Here is a 23,639-nt window from a genome sequence, read left to right as displayed (position 1 = left end):
ACCTGCCCATTTAGCCCTTGTACATTCCAGGTGATCAGCCTAGTTGGGGGGCTCATCGCCCCCCCCCCCCTTGCCGATCTGCCATCACCTTTCTTGGGCCAGTCTCCAGCCCGCGCCCCGCACCTCCACCGGCCAGCCCCAGGCAGCCTCCACCCCCGACCTCCTCTCTGTCCCTCAGCAACAGTCCCTCCCTCCACCCACCCCCCCCAAACAGCTCAATGTAAATCGACCCCTTTGATAAGCCTAACCCCTGCTCACCCCCCACTACGCTTCCGTGAGCTAGACTGCTCAGCTTGCTTGGTGGCCCCCACCCCTGGCACCAGGCATTCTCCCACCTATTGTTCCCCCCCCACTCATACACACACATTCAGATGACAAACAATCCTAACACAATTGCCCAACAGAAAAAAAACGCTAAACAAAGAAAAGATCAAGCAAGAGATCCAGCATATAAACAAACACACCTCAATCCCCCAACAGTGCAAATGTAAACTTTAACTCACTCAGCTCTGCAACTGACCCCAAATCAAAACAGAAGGCATTACAAATAGCGTCCACAAAACAAAAAACGAGAAACTTTTTAAAACATGAACGTTGCAGCAAAGTTCAAAAGTTCTCAGTCCACCACCAGACCTTTCCTTTTCGAGAAGTCCAGCGCTTCCTCAGGTTGACTCAAAATAAAAATGTTGCTCCTCGTACCTAATCCAGAGACGGGCCGGATACAGCAGTCCGAACTTCACCTTTTTCTTAAAAAGGGTCGACCTCATCTGGTTAAACCCCGCTCTTCTCCTGGACACCTCCGCACTCAGGTCCTGATAGATCCGCAGGATACTGTTCTCCCATTTATAGCTCCGTGTCTGCTTGGCCCACTGTAAAATACGCTCCTTACGCAAATACCTGTGGAGTCTCACCACCATTGCCCTCGGGGAGTCTCCCATTCACTGCTTCCTCATGAGTGCTCTGTGAGCCCTGTCCACCTCCAAGGGTCGGGAGAATGCCCCATCCCCCAGCAGCTTCTGGAACATGTCCGCTGTGTATGCCCCAGCATCCGCTCCTTCGGACCCCTCCGGGAGCCCAGCGATCCTCAAGTTCTGCCGATGGGACCTATTCTCTAGGTCCTCCACCTTGTCCCGGAGCCTTTTCTGCTGGTCTCTCAGCATCCCCACCTCCAACTCCACCGCAGTTTGAAGTTCCTCCTGGTCAGCCAGCGCTTCTCTACTTTCTGGACCGCCCGATCGTGGGCATCCAATCTAAGCTCCAGTCGCGCAATTGACTCTTTAATCAGGTCCAAGCAGTCCCGCTTCTGCTTGGCGAAGCCCTCCTAGATAACTTGCATCAGCTGCTCCGTTGACCACTGGATCGACAAGCCAGAGATCTGGTCCAGTGCAGCTTCAGCCCAAGCCTTCTCTGTCCGTCTGTTTCTGCCTTTGCGAGCACTTCTAGTCCTCCCCTCCATGCACCGATGTGGGAATCTAGAACACAATTGCCTCTATCATCGATTTTCCAAATCAAGTCCGGTACAAAATCGGGGGGAAAAGGTCCAAAAGGCCGACCCGAGCGGGAGCCACCAAATGTGCGACTTCCACCTTCATAGCCGCCACCGGAAGTCTCGTTCTCAGATTACTTTGGCCACTTCCATCATCTAATCTTTCTGTTTACTTCAGATAGCCACATGCAACTAGGACGTACACAAGGCCAGACCTATATGGGGGTGGGTTGCTGGAGGTAGAATGCACTTTTTTAAATGAAATGACAAATACATCTGTGGTACGTTTGTGTAATATTAAAACCTATTCCAAGAGGGCAGCACGGTGGCGCAGTGGGTTAGTGCTGCTTCCTCACGGCGCCGAGGTCCCAGGTTCGATCCCGGCTCTGGGTCACTGTCCGTGTGGAGTTTGCACATTCTCCCCGGGTTTGTATGGGTTTCGCCCCCACAACCCAAAAGATGTGCAGGGTAGGTGAATTGGCCACACTAAATTGCCCCTTAATTGGAAAAAAACGAATTGGGTACTCTAAATTTATTTTTTTTAAACCCATTCCATGTCCCTTCCGTACGTAAATAACATGTTGATATTAAATAGGCTTGATTCGGCTTTGTATTCTACTGTTGGGGATTTGGGTGGTGAGATTTTTAAGGTAAGAACAGGCATTAATGTGTATTTTCGAAACCTAATTAAATACACTCAAGAATTTTTGAAATTTAACTTTTCGATTTAATCTAATAATTTTTGGAGTTGGCAAGACTCTGCTTGAATATGGCAGATGTGAGGTTATACTTCTGCACAGTACAAGGTGTTTTTAAAAAAAATAAATGTAGAGTACCCAATTCTTTTTTTTTTCCAATTAAGCGTCAATTTAGTATGCCAGACACATCTTTGGGTTATGGGGGTGCGACCCACGCAGACACTGGGAGAATGTGCAAACCCTACACGGACAGTGACCCAGGGCCAGCATCAGTCCCGGGTCCTCAGCGCCGTGAGGCAGCAATGCTAGCCACTGCGCCGCCGTGCTACCCGCACGTAAAAGGTGTTGACCGAAGGGTGTTGCAAGTTGCCATAAGCAACCAAATTAAATATTGAGCTAAAATCAACCCTTTTTCTCACTCTCATTTCTTCTCCTTTCTTTTCTTTCACATGAGTGCTATTTTTATTCTTGTGCTGTATCCATCTCACGCACACATGCAGTTTTTCTTTTTCTATCCACAAACCCTACTGGCATCAAATAATTCCCACTCCAGAGAGTTTCCAGGCACCCCACTGTTGCATCCTATAATCAGTCACTTCAGCTGCAGCTTACATTATAGTGTGTTGGCTCCTTTGATGTGGTTCTGCACTGAATGCTGTTAAGAAATGTTTCACAAAAGGATCAGCATTTTGTATTATCCTTTGGAGAAGCAAGGACCTAAAGCTTTTCAAATGACTCTACCATCATGTGATTAAAGGTTTTGTTTTCAGTACATGCCCGTGTTTAAAATCTAAATATTAAAATATGCAGCTAATGTATCAGAAAGTTCAAATCTGATAGTTTGTGTGTTGGTCAAATATTACTGCTAACTTACATTAGTAGGTTTCTTGCATATTATTAGTTAAAACTTGTGCAATGCAGCATCACTTTAGAAAATTTACGATATGATTCTCCGATATGGCGGCCAAGTGTCCGCGCCGTCGTGAACGCCGTCGCGTTTCACCACGGCGCGAACAGGGCCTGGGCACGTCCTATTCTGGCCCCCATAGGGGGCCAGCACGCGCTGGAGCGGTTCACGCCGCTCCGCGCCAACCCGCGAATGCTCATTTGGGGCAGCTCAGTCCTGCGCATGTGCGGGGAACTTCTTACACGCACCGGCCCTGACGCAACATGCGTGGGTGTTCGGGGACCGGTCGCGGTGGAATGTAGGCCTGGGGGGGGAGGGGGGGGGGGAGTCCGGCCCGCAGATTGGTGGGCCCCACCCCTTCGGAGGCCCCCCCCCCCAGTGATGGAGCCGCTCCCCCCCCCAACCACCCCCCCCCCCCCGAGCGTTCCCGCATAGTTCACGCCGGCAGCGACCTGGGGTGGACGGCGCCGGCGGGACCCTGTCGTGTCGGAGTGGCCACTCGGCCCATTGGGGCCGGAGAATTGCCACTCGCGATCTTCCGAGCGGGCTGGCGCGATTCACGCGCCGCTGGTTTTTGGGGGGGGGGGTGGGAGGATCGCGTGCAGGGGTCGGGGCGGTGTGGTGCGATTCTCCCACCCGGCCTGGGGGGGGGTGCTGTTGGGGGAATACCGCCCCATTGGCGGAATCTTACCCTTTTTTTTTCAAACTGACAGGCTCATACTGAAAACTGGTGTGCAGTTGGACTAATTTTGATAATGAGCCTCTCTGAGTAAGAAAAAAAGAGTTGGCGGGGTTTACGTCATCACTCTGGCAGGGCAGGGCCCGGCAGAGGCGACTCCACAGATATTGGGGTGCCACCTTTAAAAACAGCCCCAATCAGTACTGAAGTGGAACTGTCCCCGGGACAATCATCGGCTCCACGCCTGCAAATCATCGCCCACCACTGCAGAAGTATCGGCAGTAACAATAATAATAATAATCTTTATTGTCACAATTAGGCATACATTAACACTGCAATGAAGTTACTGTGAAGAGCGTTCCCCACCCCTCACGGCACCCTCTTCCGCACGGACAACTAGGACCACTCCCCCACCCCCCACAAACGGGGCTCCCACAAGGCCCCACCCCTGCATTGCCTGTCCCTGCACTGCCCATTGGCGCAGTGCCAACCTGTGCCATGGGACATAGTCCTCTCCTTCCAGGCACTATACTTACCTTTGTACCCACCGATGGGATCTCCCGACTGCAGCTCGTCTTTCAAACCTGTTGTAAACCACGCTGACGAGGTTTAAATATTCGGGGGGGGGGGGGGGGGGGGAGTTGTGGAGACGGTTGAGGATCTCCCCCTTTGTGGGTTTGAACCTTGTGCCATTACCGGTGAGGAGTGCGAAGAATCGGGAAACGCGATTTCTCCAGAGATAATTGAGTTTCCCGATTTACTCGCGATTTTCCGCCCAATGTGCAGTTCTCTCTGACGGCGAACGTGGGCAAAAAATCCGCCCCCCGACATGCTTTTACTGCAGGGTTGTTCTACCAGTAGAATCCTTGAACATTGCAGCCAGGAAGATCGAGAAAGGGCCCGGCCAACTGCCCCTCTCGTGCCTCAGCGGCAATACAGTGTTTTTGCAGCGTTCACTCGCTCGCTGTAGAAAAGTTGAGGCTGAATCTATTTCCAGCTAAAATTCTCCTTTCCTCTGTGCATGTGCTCCGTGGATATACTGGAGTGAGTTTGTGACAGTGTGCATCATAGGGTAAAAGTGAGTGCGTCGCAGCAGTAAACAGATGGTGGGATGTTGTTGAACATCGTCAAATTTTCGTTCAGCATCCTTAATGAAGTAAACATCCTGTGGTGCCCCACAGAGGAGAAATGGATGTGCTCAGGAGTAGAAAACTGAAGAGCATGATTGAAAGGATAACCTGGGGTCAGCTTTTAAAGGCAGAATGTTAAGTGACAGGGTAGGGCTGGTATGAGTGAGGGTGGGGGAGTGCAGGGGACCTGATTCAAAAGCCTGAAGGGTAAGGGGCAGCACGGTAGTTTAGTGGTGAGCACAGTTACTTCACAGCTTCAGGGGCCCAGGTTCGATTCCCGGCTGGGTCACTTTCTGTGCGGAGTCTGTACTTTTCTCCCCGTGTCTGCGTGGGTTTCCTCCGGGTGCTCCGGTTTCCTCCCACAGTCCAAAAGATGTGCAGGTTAGGTGGATTGGCCATGCAAAATTTCCCTTAGTGTCCGAAAAACAAAAGGTTAAGTGGGGGTTACGGGGATAGGGTAGTTACATAGGGTGCTCTTTGTAAGGGCTGGTGCAGACCCGATGGGCCAAATGGCCTCCTTCTGCATTGTAAATTCTATGATCTAAAGGCTGGGCATACCTCTTCAGGAGGTCACTGGGGTGGGGGTTGTTGGAGAGGGGATGGGAGAGGTACTCAGATGGTGGTTTAAAGAAATCTGTGGCCCAGGACGGGATCCATCACCATTGTAAAATCGAGCAGAATAAAGAAGGAGTCTACCCTTGTCAGATAATCTGTATATTTGAAAATAGACTGAGGGTGCTTATTGCGCAGTAATCGGAAAGACCAGCCAGTTGTGAAAGTGAAGTGGGGGCAGATAATCGATCATTTGGACCATGTGATTAGAGTACCGTACAATTATTCGTGTCTTGCTTTAATTTGATCATTTTTGTAGCTGGGTGGATCGGGTAGACCCCCCCCCCCCCCCCCCCCCCCCCCCCCCAACTCCCTGTGGTGAGCAGTGTGGGTGTAGAATCTCTGATCTTCTTTTAATGTATACTGGCAATTTATTTTACGGCAAGATTTTACTTCAAAATAATTTGCTCTTCCTTGGTGGGGATTTTGTGGTCAGTGTGGTTTATGTTCTGTGAATAAATTGTTCCGTTCTTTGAAATGATCTCCTTTAGAATTGCCATTTTACCTTTCAATTTCTTTCCAATTCTTTGAAGTTGTGGGCGAGCAACAGGAAAGCTTTCTTTAACCTCACCCAGGACATGCTTAGGAACTAATTTAGATAAGCCAAAACAAATACTTCTACCAGTTGTAAATATTATTTGAGGTGCAGAGCAGGATAAGTGTGATGCCCAGTCATCGAAGCTAAGGGATTCTACTGGCTACACCATGTACTGTGTTTTTGTTTTATAAATTTCGAGTACCCAATTCATGTTATACAATTAAGGGGCAATTTGGCGTGGCCAATCCACCTAGTCTGCACATCTTTGGGTTGTGGAGGTTAAACCCACGCAAACACTGGGAGAATGTGCAAAATCCACTGAGGCGACCATCAATTCACTCGAAGACTCGTGTCGAAGTAAACAGTGGTTTTAATCAGCTTACAACTTTGCCTGCCTGCGACCGGTACAATACTGAAGGCGATCCCGCAGGTCTGCTGCTCTTATACTTCCTATAATGGGCGGAGCCCGTACATGCTCCACATCTCCCCCTGTGGGTGAAGCCACACAATGGCCCATAGATGGAGCCCACAGGATTAATAACATGGTATAACGTAATACAGTATACTGGTGAATTAACAGTATTTATACATTCACCACATCCACATGGACAGTGACCCAGAGCCGGGATCGAACCTGAGACAGCAGGGCTAACCCACTGTGCCACAGTGCTGCCCCCCATACTGTGTTTTTATTTTAAAAAGGCATGCGTGTCTGTAACATTTGCACAAAGCTATATTCCACAGGACATACTCTCATATCAGCAGGGACAGGAGCATATTTTCTCAACATATTTAAATATATATATTTTGGAAAGTTAAGTGTACAGGATTCCCAGCTGATCCTGTGGACAGTTTGGCTGTTTCTGAATGAGTCTTTGCACGTACTGGAGTTGTACTGAACATAGTGTGGCGTACCAGCAGTATGAATCATCAACTGAAGTCAGCACTTCCAGGCAAGAACTGATCGATATTGGCTAAGGCCCTTTGAGTGGAATATTGTTGCAGGTACCTCACTTGCCAGAAATGTTAATCCAAGGCCTCCTCTGCCTCCTCTCGTTATGTAAAGACGGATACAAAAGCGAAACACTGAACGCTGAAACTAAAACAAACAAAAGAATGTTGGAAATACGCAAAAGGTCTGGCAGCATCTGTGGATAGAAACTGAGTTGACACTTCAGGTCGACATCAACTCCGTTTCTCTCCACAGATGCTGTATGACCTGCTGAGCATTTCTATCATTTTTGGTGTTTTATCTCTGGCTCTTTTAAGGAACTAGTTATTTTTATATCCATAATAACCGCCACCAAGGATAAATGGACTGATCATTCACCTTATTTAATGGTTATGAACTCTGGCTGTATGTAAACATTTTGTCAGAGCACAATGACCTAATCTGCAGATTAGCATACTTAAATAAGAGTTTAAGTATGCTTTGTCAGTTGATAGAATCATAGAATTTACAGCGCAGAAGGAGGCCTTTCAGCTCATCGGGTCTGCACCGGCCCTCGGAAAGAGCGCCTTACTTTAAAACCCGATTCTCCCCATAGTCTGACGCACCCAACTCCCCCGACGCCGGCGCAGCTGAGGCAGGTGGAAATCACTATTGGCCACCACCAGTGGAGATCAGCCACCAGTGGAGATCAGCGCACATCGGGGGTGCGGTGGGGGCGGGGGGAGGCACTGATAGGTTGGCTGGTGGCTGGACCTGAAGGGGGTGGGGGAATCTAGGGATCCCATAGTGGGGTATCACTCACTGATGGGGAAGGTCACTGGTACCAGTGACTGGGTGCGAGGCTCTGAAGGGAAACCCAATGGGGGGAGAGGGAGGGTGGACCGATGACTCTTGGTGGGGCAGGGGGGATGGCTGAGGTTGGCATTAGGCCTGAGCTGTCACTTTAAGTTTGGGGTGTCCTTTTTAATGGGCGTCCCAATCTCGTGAAACTGGGCATGCCAGCATGTTGAGGCCCTGCCTCTCTCTCTCTCTCTCTCCATTGTGAAACTACCCCCACTTCCAAAAGTACTTCTAAGTGTGGGTGGGATTGCGATCTGACTTTCGCCCAACCACCCAGCGGGAATCATATCTCATTTCCTAACGGAGCCCACACTTAGACATTTTTGGGAGAACTCGACCCACTGTTACAAAACATGTACAATTAAATATAAAAATGTATAAAGATGCTACGGAAACATTCCAGCTTCTGTCTGGAGGCATCTCAATTATATTGATTAGTTGTGTTTTAATATTTGTCCTCACTGCTATTAAAGACAGACATACGCCGTACTTTTCATTTTCATCTACAGTATTAGTAATAAGTAGTCTGCAAAATCTTCCTTATTTATTCTTTCACAAGTGGATCTGAAGAAAATAAATCGCATCCGATAATAGTTGACATTTTTAATCAAAATTGCCGAAAGAAAAAGAAACATATTATTGATTTAGATTAGGGAACCCAAATGTGGGCAGCACGGTGGCGCAGTGGGTTAGCACTGCTGCCTCACGGCACTGAGGTCCCAGGTTCGATCCCGGCTCTGGGTCACTGTCCGTGTGGAGTTTACACATTCTCCCCGTGTTTGCGTGGGTTTCGCCCCCACAACCCAAAGATGTGCAGGGTAGGTGGATTGGCCACACTAAATTGCCTTTTAATTAGAAAAAAAAATGATTTGGGTGCTTTACATTTTTTTAAAAAGGGAACCCAAATGTAATATCTCCAAGTTTGCAGATGACACAATGTTGGGCGGGAAGGTGAGCTGTGAGGAGGATGCAGAGATCCTTCAGTGTGATTTGGACAAGTTAACGGATAAACGTGAGGTTATCCACTTTGGTAGCAAAAACAGCAAGGCAGACAGATGATTATCTAAAGGGCTATAGATTGAGTGAGGGGAATGTGCAGCGTGTTCTGGGCATCCTTGTAGACCAGTCACTGAAAGCAAGCATGCAGGAGTTTAAAAGAATGAGGGAGACCTCATAGAAACCTATAAAATTCGAACAGGACTAGACAGGAAGAATGTTCCCAACCCCAGGGCTGCCCAGAACCAGGGGTCACAATCTGAGAATACGGAGTAAACCATTTATGTCTGAGATGAGGAGAAACTTCTTTACAGCAAGCAGCTGAGGCCAAAACATTGTAAGGTTTCAAGAGGGAGTTATGTGGCTCTTGGAGCTAAATGGATCAAAGGATATGGAGCGGGAACTGGTTACAGAGTTGGATGATCAGCCATGAATAGCGGAGCAGCCTCGAAGGGCCAAATTGCCGCCTCCTGCTCCTATTTTTTATTTATGTTTCCAAGCTCTTCACTGCAACCACTAGTGTGTGCTGTCCGACTATGTAATGTTAATGAGTGAAAGCATTACTGGTCTCCTGCATCCAATGTAACTGGAATTAATTCTGCTCATAACAGACTGTGGCTCTGAACACCTACAAAGTGTGAAAGATCGTACTGGGTGGTGGTCGACCAGACAAAAAATGTTACTTCTTTACCCCTCTGAACTGAGTGACACGAAATTGGAAGGAGGGCTGGTTTAGCTCAGTGGGCTCGACAGCTGGTTTGTGATGCAGAACAAGGCCAGCAGCGCGGGTTCAATTCCCGCACCGGCTTAACCGAACAGGCGCCGGAATGTGGCGACTAGGGGCTTTGCGACTAGGGGCTTTTCACAGTAACTTCATACTTGTGACAATAAAAGATTATTATGATTATTATTATGAAGGTGAGCTGTAAAAACTGGACTCTGAGGAAAAGCTCTGTTGAGAACTAATATGTAGAAAATAGGAAGGCATGGAATGTGAGGTAAACCATTGGGATGGACTGAAAACTGATTAAAGTCGAGAAATTTTGGGATAACTGAATGGAACGATGTTGATTGGTGGGTGCAAAAAGAGGCGATGCCAATACAATTGCTATTTAGATCATAAAATGAGTTGTAGCTGAGGACTGAAAGGAAACTGACTGAAGTTTGCCCGTGACACCAGATTTGGAGGCAGTGGAAGATGGTGCAGTGTTCAAGCAGTAGGTTGGGAAAGTGGCTAATGAGTGACAAACTGCGTTTAAGGGGAAGAAATTCAAGTTAGCGCGACTAAGGAAAGGGAATCATCATCAGCTAATGTAGAGGGATCCGGGTGTTTTTGTGGTTTATTCACTGACTCATCGTATGTTTGATAGTACATTCAAAAGGGAGCTGGGCAAGTTCGCCATGAGTGACAAATACAAACCTATCTACATGTCGAAGATGGGAGAATTCCCTGCTCTGTGCCAGCCTCCCCGGACAGGCGCCGGAATGTGGCGACTAGGGGCTTTTCACAGTAACTTCATTGAAGCCTACTAGTGACAATAAGCGATTTTCATTTCATTTCATTTTTCAGAGTGTTGGGTGAGGCGGGTAAACCAGCATGCAGCTCTCCAGCTGCGCAGCCGAGTTTTCTCTCCAGATCTGGAGGTGTGGCCCACACCGTTACGGTGGTGATGTGGGTGGGCGGGGTCTGATAGAGCCAGCAGTGCCAAACGACGCCTGGTTCCATATTAAACCCCCTCTCCCACAGATAAAGCAGATCACTCCTACACACGTACTGGGGCAACACTGTACCCTCTCTTCTCTCCCCCCCCCCCCCCCCCCCCCACAACATTCCAATGGAACTCCCCAAGGGGACCCACCTGGAAGAGCCAGGGTACTGCCTAGACTTGTCCCTCTTCCCCCAGCGGCTATACTTACCCTTGCACCCCAGGTGAAAACCTTTGCCTGGTTTATGTCTTTCAAAAGTTTTGGCCTTAAACCCCTCACGCCAGCGAGGGGGGAACTTCTACTGGGGGAGGGGGAGGGGGGGGGTGCGACATATGGTGGGGTGGCCCTTTAATTGTATTGTAATTGATAGAAATGAGATTAGTAGGCCACAAACGAGCCCGAATTGAGAAGGTCAAAAGAAAACTTGGTTTATTGCAATGCAATTATCTTTACAATATACATCAGGTCCCAGCCGGGTCTGCCCTGTCGGTTTCATACCTGGCCGTCTTTATACAGATCTCAAACATGAATGTCCTTGGGCTTCCCGGCCCCTTCGCGGTGGGCTTGTATTCAGCGACACATACGGGGAGACTAATTGCTCCAATCCCGCATGTCTCGTGCAGGTTGTAACAGTGGGGGACTGCTGAACATAATAATAGTCTTGAACGGTCACAGCACAGCACAGAATGAAGCCATTCTGCTTGCCACATCCATACAAGCCCTCTGCAAGAGCAATTAATCTAATCCCACTCCCCCCGCCTTTTACCTGTAGGTCTGCAAATCATTTTCTCTTCACATGATTATCCAGCACCCTTTTGAAAGCCATGGTTGAATCTGCCTTCAGCACACTCACAGGGAAAAGGTGCATATTCAAGCAGGAATCACTAGATGGCAATGAAAAGCAGACCGCTGCACGAGGGGAACTTTGTTATTTACCAATGCAGTCTTGTAAGAGATGGAAAGTATTTTGATTTGCACGATTTTCTGTAAGTGTATCCACTCGAATAAGTACTCATTTAGAAAAGGTAAAAATGAAATGCTAGTTAAAGGTTCCGTTTGCCGATGCTGTGGACGGTTTCAGCAGTTTCTTCAAAGTAATTTTATCGTTAAAAAAAAAACTGGTGTGAAGGTTATGCTTGAAACAAGGCAGTGGTGAGATTAATATATTGCTGGCATCCTCTGCATAAATTGCAGACTCAGGCACTGAGCTAGTAAGAACACTGCTTGAGCATGTTACTTAAACACTGAATTTTATGATCTGTTTCTGAGCTATTAACCTCATTTTGCAAACTGAAAAAGTTAAGCTCCACAGTCCGTGCCAGAAACAATTGAGTTGATCATTCTGTAGCTGCTTCAAATACAACTTTCTTTTTCTTTTGCAGAAAGAATTGAGCCTTCCCCGTCGAGGAAGTCTGTAAGTAGAGATGGTTTAAATATTGCAGATATGCCCTTGATTGTCTTTGTTTTGTAATTGGTTTGCAGTTTTCTGAAGTATATTACTTTACTCAGTTCAGGCTTTGACCTTCTGTGGCATTTTTATGCAAATGTAGCCATTATTTTGTTGACGCGATGAGATCATTATCTTGCACAGCTGCCTGAAAATGTGCTATCTGAATGGCTCAATGGCTGATGTATATTTTGTTTGTACAGTTCTAAGAAGGAGATAATTGCTTGATGAGGTAGCTGTTGTTCAGTTGGTCTGTGCTTGCTGGTTGCAATTAAATATTTACAGTCTATTTTGTGTTAATAAGCAATATGTGTAAACTGCATTCTTGCTGGGGGACATTTAACTTGAATTGGTTGGAGAGAACTGCATTTTTCTGTCGTTGTATCTGTGCATTTTCAAGTAACTTCACGGGCCTTCAAGTTATTGGGTCTTTTAAGAATAGAAGCTAATGAGACAACTTTCACACTCCCAATTAGTAAGAATATGGTGCTGCCTGTTTTGTTCAATATGTTCATTCAATATGTTAAGCAGGCAGCCATTTTGATGACCCCTGAAGTAGGGCTGTTCATTTTACATGGCCTATACAAGTTCAAATCAAGGATGGGAAAGTGGAGTTGAGGATTATTATATCAGATCAGTCATGATTCATTGAATGGTGGAGCAGACTCGATGGGCTGAATGGCTGATCTCTGCTCCTGCGTCTTTTGGTCTTAAAGATATTTGGTGCAGTCAAGAAGGCCCAACAAAATCAATCTCAAAAATTGCCCGTCCCACATTGACCAACAAGTATCTTAGTCATTTTTTTTAAAGTCAAGAAGACCACCGTCCACCTTGCTGCAACTGATGTGAAGAATAAATCTGGCTTTGGCAGCACTATCCACATCTTGAAAATATTTATTTTTAAAACAATTGGGTAACTTGATATCTCAAATTATTTTTCAAAGATTTGTTCAATGCTGAGGGCAGAATTCCGGGAAATTTCACCATAACTGCACTTCAGTTAGTCAACTTTGCTTTATTGCAGTTGGAGTAACCTTTAGAGCACGTGTCTGCACTGCTGTAGCTGCACCTTATATAATGGGGAGAGGAGGGGGGGGGGGGTGTAGGGAGGTGAAATTGTAAAGGTGAGTGTCTGACTTATTGCAGTGGGTTAAGTAATGGATTGACCTTTTAGCTCTAGGACCTGCTTTTGAATGCATTTGGATGGATGGAATGAAAGCGTCCACAGGTTATCAGACGACAAACGTTTTGTCCGTCTGCATCCGATTAGTATTAAATGACTCCTTGTTTATGACTCGCACTGAAACCACCGGTTAGTTCTCAGCACTATATACAGTTATATAGCCAGATGTGATCACCTGAAGGAATGAGTAGAAATCCCAGAAAGTGTTGGCTTAGACACCATATTGCACAGTGACCATCCCATAAGACATAGGAGCAGAATTAGGCCACTCAACCCGTCGAGTCTGCTCCGCCATTCAATCATGGCTGATATTTTTCTCTTCCCCATTCTCCTGCCTTGTCCCCATAACCCCTGATGCCCTTATTAATCAAGAACCTATCTGTCATAATATACATCCATTTATATGATGGAGTGCAGACAGGCAGCGATTGACACACAGGATGACCAGTGAGCACACAGAACACAGCAGCCAATCACCAGACAGGACACGACCACTATAAAGCCAGTTTTCCCGCTCTCTCAGGATCCAGTCTCTGAGACAGTGAGAGCTTGTGAGCAGCAGCCAGTGAAAACACCATGTGGTAGTCAGTTAGTCTGGTCAGGTTAGCCTCAGGTCTCCAGTCAAATCAGCATAGTGTCAACCCACAGTTAAGCATGTAATATAGTTAGATGTTAAATAAAATCGTGTTGCATCTCATCAAGTGTTGGAAGCCTGTCTCTCTCTACACTGCTTCAAACGCAGTCCACATAGACCCAGCATACCCAACACATCACTATCTATCTCTGTCTTAAAGACACTCAGTGATTTGGCCTCCACAGCCATCTGCGGAAATGAGTTCCACAGATTCACCACCCTCTGGCTGAAGAAATTTCTCCTCATCTCTGTTTTAAAGGATCATCGCTTTAGTCTGAGATGATGTCCTCTGGTTCTAGTTTTTCCTACAAGTGGAAACATCCACTCTATCCAGGCCTCGTAGTATCCTTTAAGTTCAATAAAATCCCCCTCCTAAACTCCAGAGTCCTCACCCGTTCCTCATATGACAATAGATGGAAAGGCACCCGGATTGATTGAACAAGATAGGAACTGAGCTACAAGAAAACGCGTGGCGGGGCCTGCCACGGGGGATGTGGTTGGCCAACCCAAAGTCCATCGACGTTTGGTGTGACCGGAAGATCCGACCAGTATGTGGGACCGTAAAATCTTGCCCACATATAACTGCTAGAAATATTTACACAGGTTGGGCAGAGGGCATGAAGTTAACTTTATTCAAGTAGTTTCGATGAGCAAAGGGATGGGTGAGCTGAATCCTAGTATGATTAATTTTAACATGAATCGCAGGATGCGAGGCCATTGATCAATCTTAGATTGGAAAGACCTAATTTCCTGACTCAAGCTCCCCACCTCAGTCGCAAAAATTCAACCTTTTAAATATTGGAGTTGATCATAGAACATACAGTGCAGAAGGAGGCCATTCGGCCCATCGAGTCTGCAGCGACCCACTTAAGCCCTCACTTCCACCCTATCCTCAGAACCCAATAACCCCTCCTACACTGTCTGGACACTAAGGGCAATTTAGCACGGCCAATCCACCTAACCTGCACGTCTTGGACTGTGGGAGGAAACCGGAACATCCGGAGGAAACTCTCGCAGACACGGGGAGAACGTGCAGACTGCGCACAGACAGTGATCCAGCAGGGAATTGAACATGGGACCCTGTTGCGGTGAAGCCACAGTGCTAACCACTATGCTACCGTGCTGCCTTTGTTGGAGAGAAATTTTCCAGAGTTTTTACACTAATTCACTATAGATTTTCCCATCTTTTTATCTGCCCGAGGAATTAATATTGCCAGTGGTCTGAGACATATGCATGATCAAAATAAATAATGTCCAGGTCTTCTAAGCTCTTTCTGTCCTCAAAACCGTTATACCTCCCTTTACCTGTGTACGTTGAGTAATGTGCAGAATCATATCATTAATGAGAGTGACCTTACATTAAGTTTAGAATTCAATGGAAATCTTTTTCTTTAAAATGGTCTTTTCTACAGCTAGGCAGAGGCTCTGCTCCTTCAACCCGTGCATATCTAAATAGATGCAATTGTTAACGCTTTTTGTCAGCGTCCAGAGAGGCACACTTGAGCTAAATTGGGAGGGTTTCCTGAGCAAGTTTTTCCTCTTTGAAATATAATCCAGCCGAGACCTTGACTTGAAATATCAAGAAGCCTGTTCATGGAGTTCTTGTGACACCCCCCCCCCCGCCCAATTTGCACATGAATCGACAGCTCCTCCTTCACATTGGCAAGTCTGGGTGGAATACGGGATTTAATTTAAAAAAACAAATCCGTTTTTAGACACAGAAATATGTTCACAACAACTACTGCAAGCTGTGCCAAAATTGTACTTGATATATGGACCTATGCCTGTTTAGTCAACTCAACCCTGCACAGTTCAAAGTGCAGCAGAACAGTTTAAGTACACATTTTGTAATACAGATAGTAGTTCTGCCAATTTACAGGCAGACAACCTACTTGTTCGGAGCTGTACGTCATTAGTGCAGTTGTGTGTTTTTCACTGGGTTTATTTGCTGCGTGGTACTTTTATGCAATCGGTAGGGGCATTAGTGAATACTTTTGTGGTTTTTATTGATTTCAGGTGACTCTGTTCCATTTCAGTGGATTCTTTTTATCCCAAGGTTTAGCAGAATTTGCGGATCCACGTGATAAATGCGACCTGTGAGAACATTGCTTCTCATCTTGATCAAACTTGGAAGTATTGCACTTACTTTTTCTACCTGATCATGCAAGGAGGGGAAACAAAAGTGGAGCCCAGCCAGAAGTGAAAGAGACCTAAATATGCAATCTCCTTAACAGTGAAGGTCTGGCTTCCATCAGTTTGTGCATTGCATAGTCAGGCCTGAGAAAGCAACAGGCTTGACGGGCTCAAATATCTTTTCCTGTTCCATTTTGTTTTGTGTTTTATGCTCTTGATATTATGGGCCTTGGAGGGTTTACTGTTTTATTACATAATTTGATGATGTGTTATCCTTCTGTCCCACTCCCATGAAATTTACCATTGCAATCTGTCTTATGATTTACCAGCTCGCATCGATTGGTAGCACTCTTGTAACCGAGTCAGCATATTGTATGCTCAAGATCACACCAGCACCTTGTCTGCTTATTCAATTGGTTCATGCAACAACGTATAAAAGTGTACACACATCCGTATATGGACCTATATGTGATATAGTCCATGTGGATGCGAAAGATCGCATGACTCTATCTGTAGACGAGCAAAGAATTCTTCCAGTGTCTCCTTCAACCAGGCCCATCAAAAAGAGATTCCTCGTCATTCATTCCTTTGTTGTTTGTGGGAGCCTGCTGTGTGCAAAATAGCTGCAGTCGCTGCACTTCAAAGTATCCATTAGGTGTTGCTCTACTGTACCTGTGAGACCTGGTAATGTACCACGCAATACACATTTTTCTTTTCCGTGTGTCAAAGAACAAAGAAAAATTACAGCACAGGAACAGGCCCTTCGGCCCCAAGCCTGCGCCGATCCAGATCCTCTATCTAAAACTGTTGCCTATTTTTTAAGGATCTGTATCCCTCTGCTCCATGCCCATTCATGTATCTGTCTAGATACATCTTAAATGACGCTATCATGCCCGCCTCTACCACCTCCGCCTGCAATGCATTCCAGGCACCCACCATCCTCTGCGTAAAGAACTTTCCACGCATATCTCCCTAAACTTTTCCCCTCTCACCTTGAACCCGTGACCCCTAGTAATTGAGTCCCCCACTCTGGGAAAAAGCTTCTTACTATCCACCCTATCTATACCTCTCATGATTTTGTAGACCTCAATGAGGTCCCCCCTCAACCTCCGTCCTTCAAATGAAAATAATCCTAATCTACTCAACCTCTCTTCATAGCTAGCGGCCTCCATACCAGGCAACATCCTGGTGAACCTCCTCTGCACCCTCTCCAAAGCATCCACATCCTTTTGGTAATGTGGCGACGAGAACTGTACGCAGTATTCCAAATGTGGCCGAACCAAAGTCTTATACAACTGTAACATGATCTGCCAACTCTTGTACTCAATACACCTTCCAATGAAGGAAAGCATGCCATATGCCTTCTTGACCACTCTATTGATCTGCGCAGCCACCTTCAGGGTACAATGGACCTGAACACCCAGATCTCTCTGTACATCAATTTTCCCCAGGGCTTTTTCATTTACCGTATAGTTCACTCTTGAATTGGATCTTCCAAAATGCATCACCTCGCATTTGCCCGGATTGAACTCCATCTGCCATTTCACCGCCCAACTCTCCAATCTATCTATATTCTGCTGTATTCTCTGACAGTCCCCTTCACTATCTGCTACTCCACCAACCTTAGTGTCATCTGCAAACTTGCTAATCAGACCACCTATACCTTCCTCAAGATCATTTATGTATATCACAAACAACAGTGGTCCCAGAACGGATTCCTGTGGAACACCACTGGTCACAGTTCTCCATTTTGAGAAACTCCCTTCCACTACTACTCTCTGTCTCCTGTTGCCCAGCCAGTTCTTTATCCATTTAGCTAGTACACCCTGGACCCTATGAGACTTCACTTTCTCCATCAGCCTACCATGGGGAACCTTATCAAATGCCTTACTGAAGTCCATGTATATGACATCTACAGCCCTTCCCTCATCAATCAACTTTGTCACTTTCTCAAAGAATTCTATTAAGTTGGTCAGACATGACCTTCCCTGCACAAAACCATATTGCCCATATAAGCCCATTTTCTTCCAAATGGGAATAGATCCTATCCCTCAGTTTCTTCTCCAGCAGCTTCTCTACCACTGTCAGGCTTACCGGTCTATAATTACCTGCATTATCCCTGCTACCTTTCTTAAACAAGGGGACAATGTTAGCGATTCTCCAGTCTTCCGGTACCTCACCCATGTTCACGGATGCTGCAAAGATATCTGTTAAGGCCCCAGCTATTTCCTCTCTCACTTCCCTCAGTAACCTGGGATAGATCCCATCCGGACCTGGGGACTTGTCCACCTTAATGCGTTTTAGAATACCCAACACATCCTCCCTCTTATGCCGACTTGACCTAGAGTAATCAAACATCTATCCCTAACCTCAACATCCGTCATGTACCTTTCCTCGGTGAATACCGATGCAAAGTACTTGTTAAGAATCTCACCCATTTTCTCTGACTTCACGCATAACTTTTCTCCTTTATCCTTGAGTGGGCCAACCCTTTCTCCTTGTATATGAATAAAAGGCTTTGGGATTTTCCATAATCCTGTTTGCTAAAGATATTTCATGACCCCTTTTAGCCCTCTTGATTCCTCATTTCAGATTGGTCCTACATTCCCGATATTCTTCCAAAGCTTCGTCTGTCTTCAGTCGCCTAGACCTTTAAGTATGCTTCCTTTTTCCTCTTGGCTAGTCTCACAATTTCACCTGTCATCCATGGTTCCCTAATCTTGCCATTTCTATCCCTCATTATAAGCGGATTTCCCTTCAAACAGCTGCTCCCAATCCACATTCCCCAGCTCCTGCCGAATTTTGGTATAGTTGGCCTTTCCCCAATTTAGCACTCTTCCTTTCGGACCACTTGCGTCTTAGTCCATGAGTATTCTAAAACTTGCGGAATTGTGATCACTATTCCCAAAGTAATCGCCGACTGAAACTTCAACCACCTGGCCGGGATCATTCCCCAACACCAGGTCCAGTATGGCCCCTTCCCGAGTTGGACTATTTACATACTGCTCCAGAAAACCCTCCTGGATGCTCCTTACAAATTCTGCTTCATCTAGACCTCTGACACTAAGTGTACCTCAGTCAATGTTGGGAAAATTAAAATCTTCTTTCGCCACCACCCTGTTGCTCCAACATCTTTCCATAATCTGTTTACATATTTGTACCTCTATCTCATGCTCGCTGTTGGGAGGTCTGTAGTCCAGCCCCCAAAATTGTTACCGCACCCTTCCTATTTCTGAGCTCTGCCCATATCGCCTCAGTGCTTGAGTCCTCCATAGTGCCCTCCTTCAGCACAGCTGTGATATCCTCTCTGACCAGTAATGGAACTCCTCCATCCCTTTTACCTCCCTCTCTATCCCGCCTGAAGCATCGATATCCTGGTATATTTAGTTGCCAATCATGCCCTTCCCCCAACCAAGTCTCAGTAATAGCAATAACATCATACTCCCAGGTACTAATCCAAGCCCTAAGTTCATCTGCCTTACCTGCTACACTTCTTGCATTAAGTCTCTGCATTGAGTTCATTCCTACGTTTTCCCATAGCTGTGACACAGGTGTTTTCTTTACCTCTTCAGAAACAAAGCTCTTGATAGGTTCAAACTAATTGGGCCTCGGCCATTCTGAAAGTACTATTTCTCGCAAGCTTCGATTGTTTCTCCTAAATGATTTCATTGATTGCAATGATCTAGGCTGCTGCAGAAGCAACTGTTCTAGTAGCCCGCAATGTGTTATACAGACCATGTCCAGTTTGAGTACCTAAAAACTGAGTTTAAAATGCTGTACAACCCAATATAGATTGTCCCTTCTGATAAAAATGCACGAGTAACAAAACGTTTCCATTTCCCTGCACTGTGCTGGAAGGTGTCTTGTGTCACGTGCCATGTGGGATTACATTCCAAATTTTGCTTAAGGTGAAAGACCTCGCCATCGGATGAGTCTGCTGCAACTCTGGCTTTAAGCCATGTTTTCATCTAATTATTTCAATGCCCAGTTCTGGTTCAGTGGACAGCACGGTAGCACAGTGGTTAGCACTGTGGCTTCGCAGGGCCAGTGTCCCAGGTTCGATTCCCTGCTGGGTTACTGTCTGTGTGGACTCTGCACGTTCTCCCCATGCCTGCGTGGGTTTCCTCAGGTCCTCCGGTTTCCTCCCACAAGTCCCGAAAGACATGCTTGTTAAGTGGATAGGACATGCTAAATCGCCCTTAGTGTCCAAAAAGGTTAGGAGGGGTTATTGGGTTACGGGGATAGGGTGAAAGTGAGGGCTTAAAGTGGGTTTGTGCAGACTCGATGGGCTGAATGGCCTGTTTCTGCACTGTATGTTCCATGTATCGTTGTCAACAATTTCTTCCATCCCTCAACCTTGTCCTTTCTGTCAAAAAACATTCCCTAGTTGAGTGGCTAAGCTGATGGCCTGTTCTCGGGCTACTGTTTCTCTTTGGAATAAAAATGCATTTGCCATTTCCAGTAAGTTTGTATTGTCATGAAGAGTCAGCTGCATATATGAGTGAATGTTTTCAGGGTGGGATGTCCAGCATCATCCCTTTATGGCGGGAAGCTGCGGGTTATTTGTAATTTTCTACTACGTGTGCAGTATTACTTCTGAGCTTAGGATGTATGGAATGACAGCTGGAAGCATCATGCAACATGTTTCTGTGCCATTAAGTGAGCGGAAACTAAGATGACAAAGGCAGCCCTGAAATAGATTCCCGGGAGCCGTTTTCTTTGTTTAAAATAAACACTTGTGCCAGTTGTTGTTTTTTGTGCTTTGTTGACCTTTAAATGGTGAAGTTGGAGAAAGAGCCACATTTTTTCTGTGTTAGTCACTTTATTTGATGTCTGCTATGACCAGAAGATATATACAATGAGGAGCATTTTTGCAGTTAATAGTGGTGACCTATTGCAGATTCCTTTTGTGTCTAATCTACTTTGTTCTGAGTTTGCAGTTTGAATTTGGTGAGGGCTTTCACCTTTTACACAGTAATTTACCAGTGAACCACCTCCACAGCCATTCACCGCCTATCTGTGTGTACGACTATCAAAACATAAATTCTGCAGGCGGCACGGTGGCGCAGTGGTTAGCACTGCCGCCTCACGGCACTGATGACCCGGTTTGATCCTGGCCCCGGGTCACTGTCCATGTGGAGTTTGCACATTCTCCCCGTGTCTGCGTGGGTCAATCCAAATAAGTATAGGTAGATTAGCCACGCTAAATTGCCCCTGTATTGGAAAAAAAAGAATTGGGTACACTAAATTTATAAGAACAACATAAGTTCTGCACAGTTGCACAACAATAAATAACAGGAAATACAATTTATATATTTTTTTAAGTAACCCAACAACAACATATTTAATTTGCTTTTTGTGACATCAGGCTATCCCAGACATGTACGTTTGAAGTATGCACTGTTGTAATTGAGGAAATCTGGCAGCCAATTGATAAACTACCAGAAGCAGCAAATGTCATCAGTCTTGTAATGCAGTGAAATCCGTTGATTTTCCCCCGTGAAGAGATCAACTTTTATTTTACACAGTGCCTTTAATCTAATTCAATAGCTCGGGACGCTTCGCAGCATTGTAAAACAACACTTCGCTGAGCTGCATGGGAATCTTTGAGGGCAAATAGGCTAATGCTTGGCCAACGAAGTCGGCTTTGAGCAGCATCTGAAAAGGGGAAAGAGAGGCAGAGAGAATCAACAAGGGAATTTGCAGAGCTTACAACCTGGCAGCTGCAGGCACAGCAACCAGTGGCAGAGCAATTAAAATCGGAGATGCTCCTGAGGTATGCAGACAATTGGGAAGGTTGCAGGGTTGGAGGAGATTATCGAGCTAGCGGGGGGGGGGGGGGGGGGGGGGGGGTGCTGGAGGAATTCGTAAATGAGGATGAGAACTGTAATAATTGAGGCAATGCTTAACTGGGAACCAGTATAGGTCAGTGAGCGTAGCGGTGATATGTGAAGGGGATTTGGTGAGAACCAGCAGAAGAGGTTTGGCTGTTTTTCGATAATAACCCTCACGAGACCCATTGGGATACGCTGATCCATCTCCCCATTGGACTTGTAGAATAGCAGCTTCCCTGCTGGTGAGGGAGGAGGCCCATCCAGCTGTGGCTTTAAAAGCCGGCCCGGATGGGGACCGGCACTTACGGTAGTCCCGACCGGTACCTTTGAGCTGTAAGCTGCGTTGCAGCCTTTACTTTGGAAAATAGATGTTATTGCTTTGTTAAATAGATGTTATTTAGGGCAGCACGTTGGCACAATGGTTAGCATTGCTGCCTACGGCGCTGAGGACCCGGGTTCGAATCCCGGTCCTGGGTCACTGTCTGTGTGGAGTTTGCACATTCTCCCCATGGCTGCGTGGGTTTCACCCCCCACTACCAAAAATGTGCAAGGTAGGTGGACTGGCCATGCTAAATTGCCCCTTAATTGAAAAAAATAAAATAATTGGGTACTCTAAATTAAGAAAAAACAATTAGATGTTATTAAACGTACCTCCTTGGGCCTCGTGAGCCTTTATGGTTTTACATTTACGGAGGGTAGAACATAGGAGACAATCCAGGAGTGTATTAGATCAGTCAAACCTGGAGGTAACAAAGGCACATGTGAAGCAGATAAATTGAAGCAGAGCTGAAGCCGGTCGATGTTATGAAGGTGGAGAGAGGTGGCTTTAATGAAGGAGCTTACCTTGGGGTCAAATGCAAACCGTTTAGTTCAGCCTCAGATACGTTGCTGGGGAGAGGGATGGAGTTTGTATTGGGGCCCGAAGACAGTGGCCTCAGTTTCTCCAATATTTAATGGGAGGACATTTCTGCACATCTAGTGCTAGCTGTCAAGACAATTAAGCAACCCAGACAATTTAGAGCCAGTGAAGGAGTCAAAAGAGATGGTGATGAGCTGGGTGTTGTCAGCGTATGTGTGAAAACTAATGCTGTATTTTTGGATGATGGTGCCGAGGGTCAGCATGTGTACAGGAAAGTTTTTTAATTTTTTAAAATATAAATTTGGAGTACCAATTAAGGGACAATTTAGTGTGGCCAATCCACCTAGTCTGCACATCTTTGGGTTGTGGGGGCAGAACCCACACAAACATGGGGAGAACGTGCAAACTCCACACAGATAGTGACCCAGAGCCGGGTTAGGAGAAGGGAGAGTGCTGGTCGATACTGATGGGATGGTCTCATTGTTACAAGGAAACATGAATTCCTTGCACCTGTTGAAGGTGAAGAGGAGACTGGGAGATATATTGAAGAAGAGTATGCAGTCGCGAAAAGAAGCAATATATTGGCTGCGATCTACCGGCCACATTGCGCCCGACTCAGGAAGCACCAAGGCCGTTGAATCTCATGAGAGGGTTCTCGCAAGATTTAATTGCTTTGACCTGCCGACAATGGGCAGGATCCAGATTTGCATATTCAAGTGTGCAGTCAGGCACGCTTGAATATGTTTGTGCCAGAGTTAGCCAAGGCGCAGAACGTAACCCCTGCGTCTTGGAGATCCCGAGCGAGCGCTGTTCAGCACAGGGTCTCCGCCAACGTGGGCCAGGCATATCGGCACTTAGGCGGGGGTAGGTGGTCAGGGGTCCCTGAGTGGTCGGGCTTTGGACAGGGCTGTACCCTTGTACCCCCATTGACATCCAGATTCTGTGACACTACCACCCGGCACTGTGACACAGTCACCTGGGCACCCTGGCGGTGCCATGAGGGC

General features: G+C 46.4%; 1 protein-coding gene across 10 annotated transcripts in view; it reads left to right on the top strand.

The window, feature by feature from the left end:
- LOC119970652 (microtubule-associated serine/threonine-protein kinase 4-like) overlaps positions 1-23,639 on the top strand; it is a 588,463-nt gene that overhangs the window by 237,686 nt on the left and 327,138 nt on the right. For all 10 annotated transcript variants that reach the window (XM_038805607.1, XM_038805606.1, XM_038805605.1 and 7 more), the window contains one exon: positions 11,928-11,959. In XM_038805607.1, coding sequence (XP_038661535.1) covers positions 11,928-11,959 — 32 coding nt within the window. The remainder of the gene's footprint in view (positions 1-11,927; positions 11,960-23,639) is intronic.

Source organism: Scyliorhinus canicula, chromosome 8 (assembly GCF_902713615.1).
Source record: "Scyliorhinus canicula chromosome 8, sScyCan1.1, whole genome shotgun sequence".
Taxonomy (NCBI): Eukaryota; Metazoa; Chordata; class Chondrichthyes; order Carcharhiniformes; family Scyliorhinidae; genus Scyliorhinus; species Scyliorhinus canicula.
The sequence above is the reverse complement of the archived record's forward strand: the minus strand, read 5'-3'. Positions and strand labels throughout refer to the sequence as shown.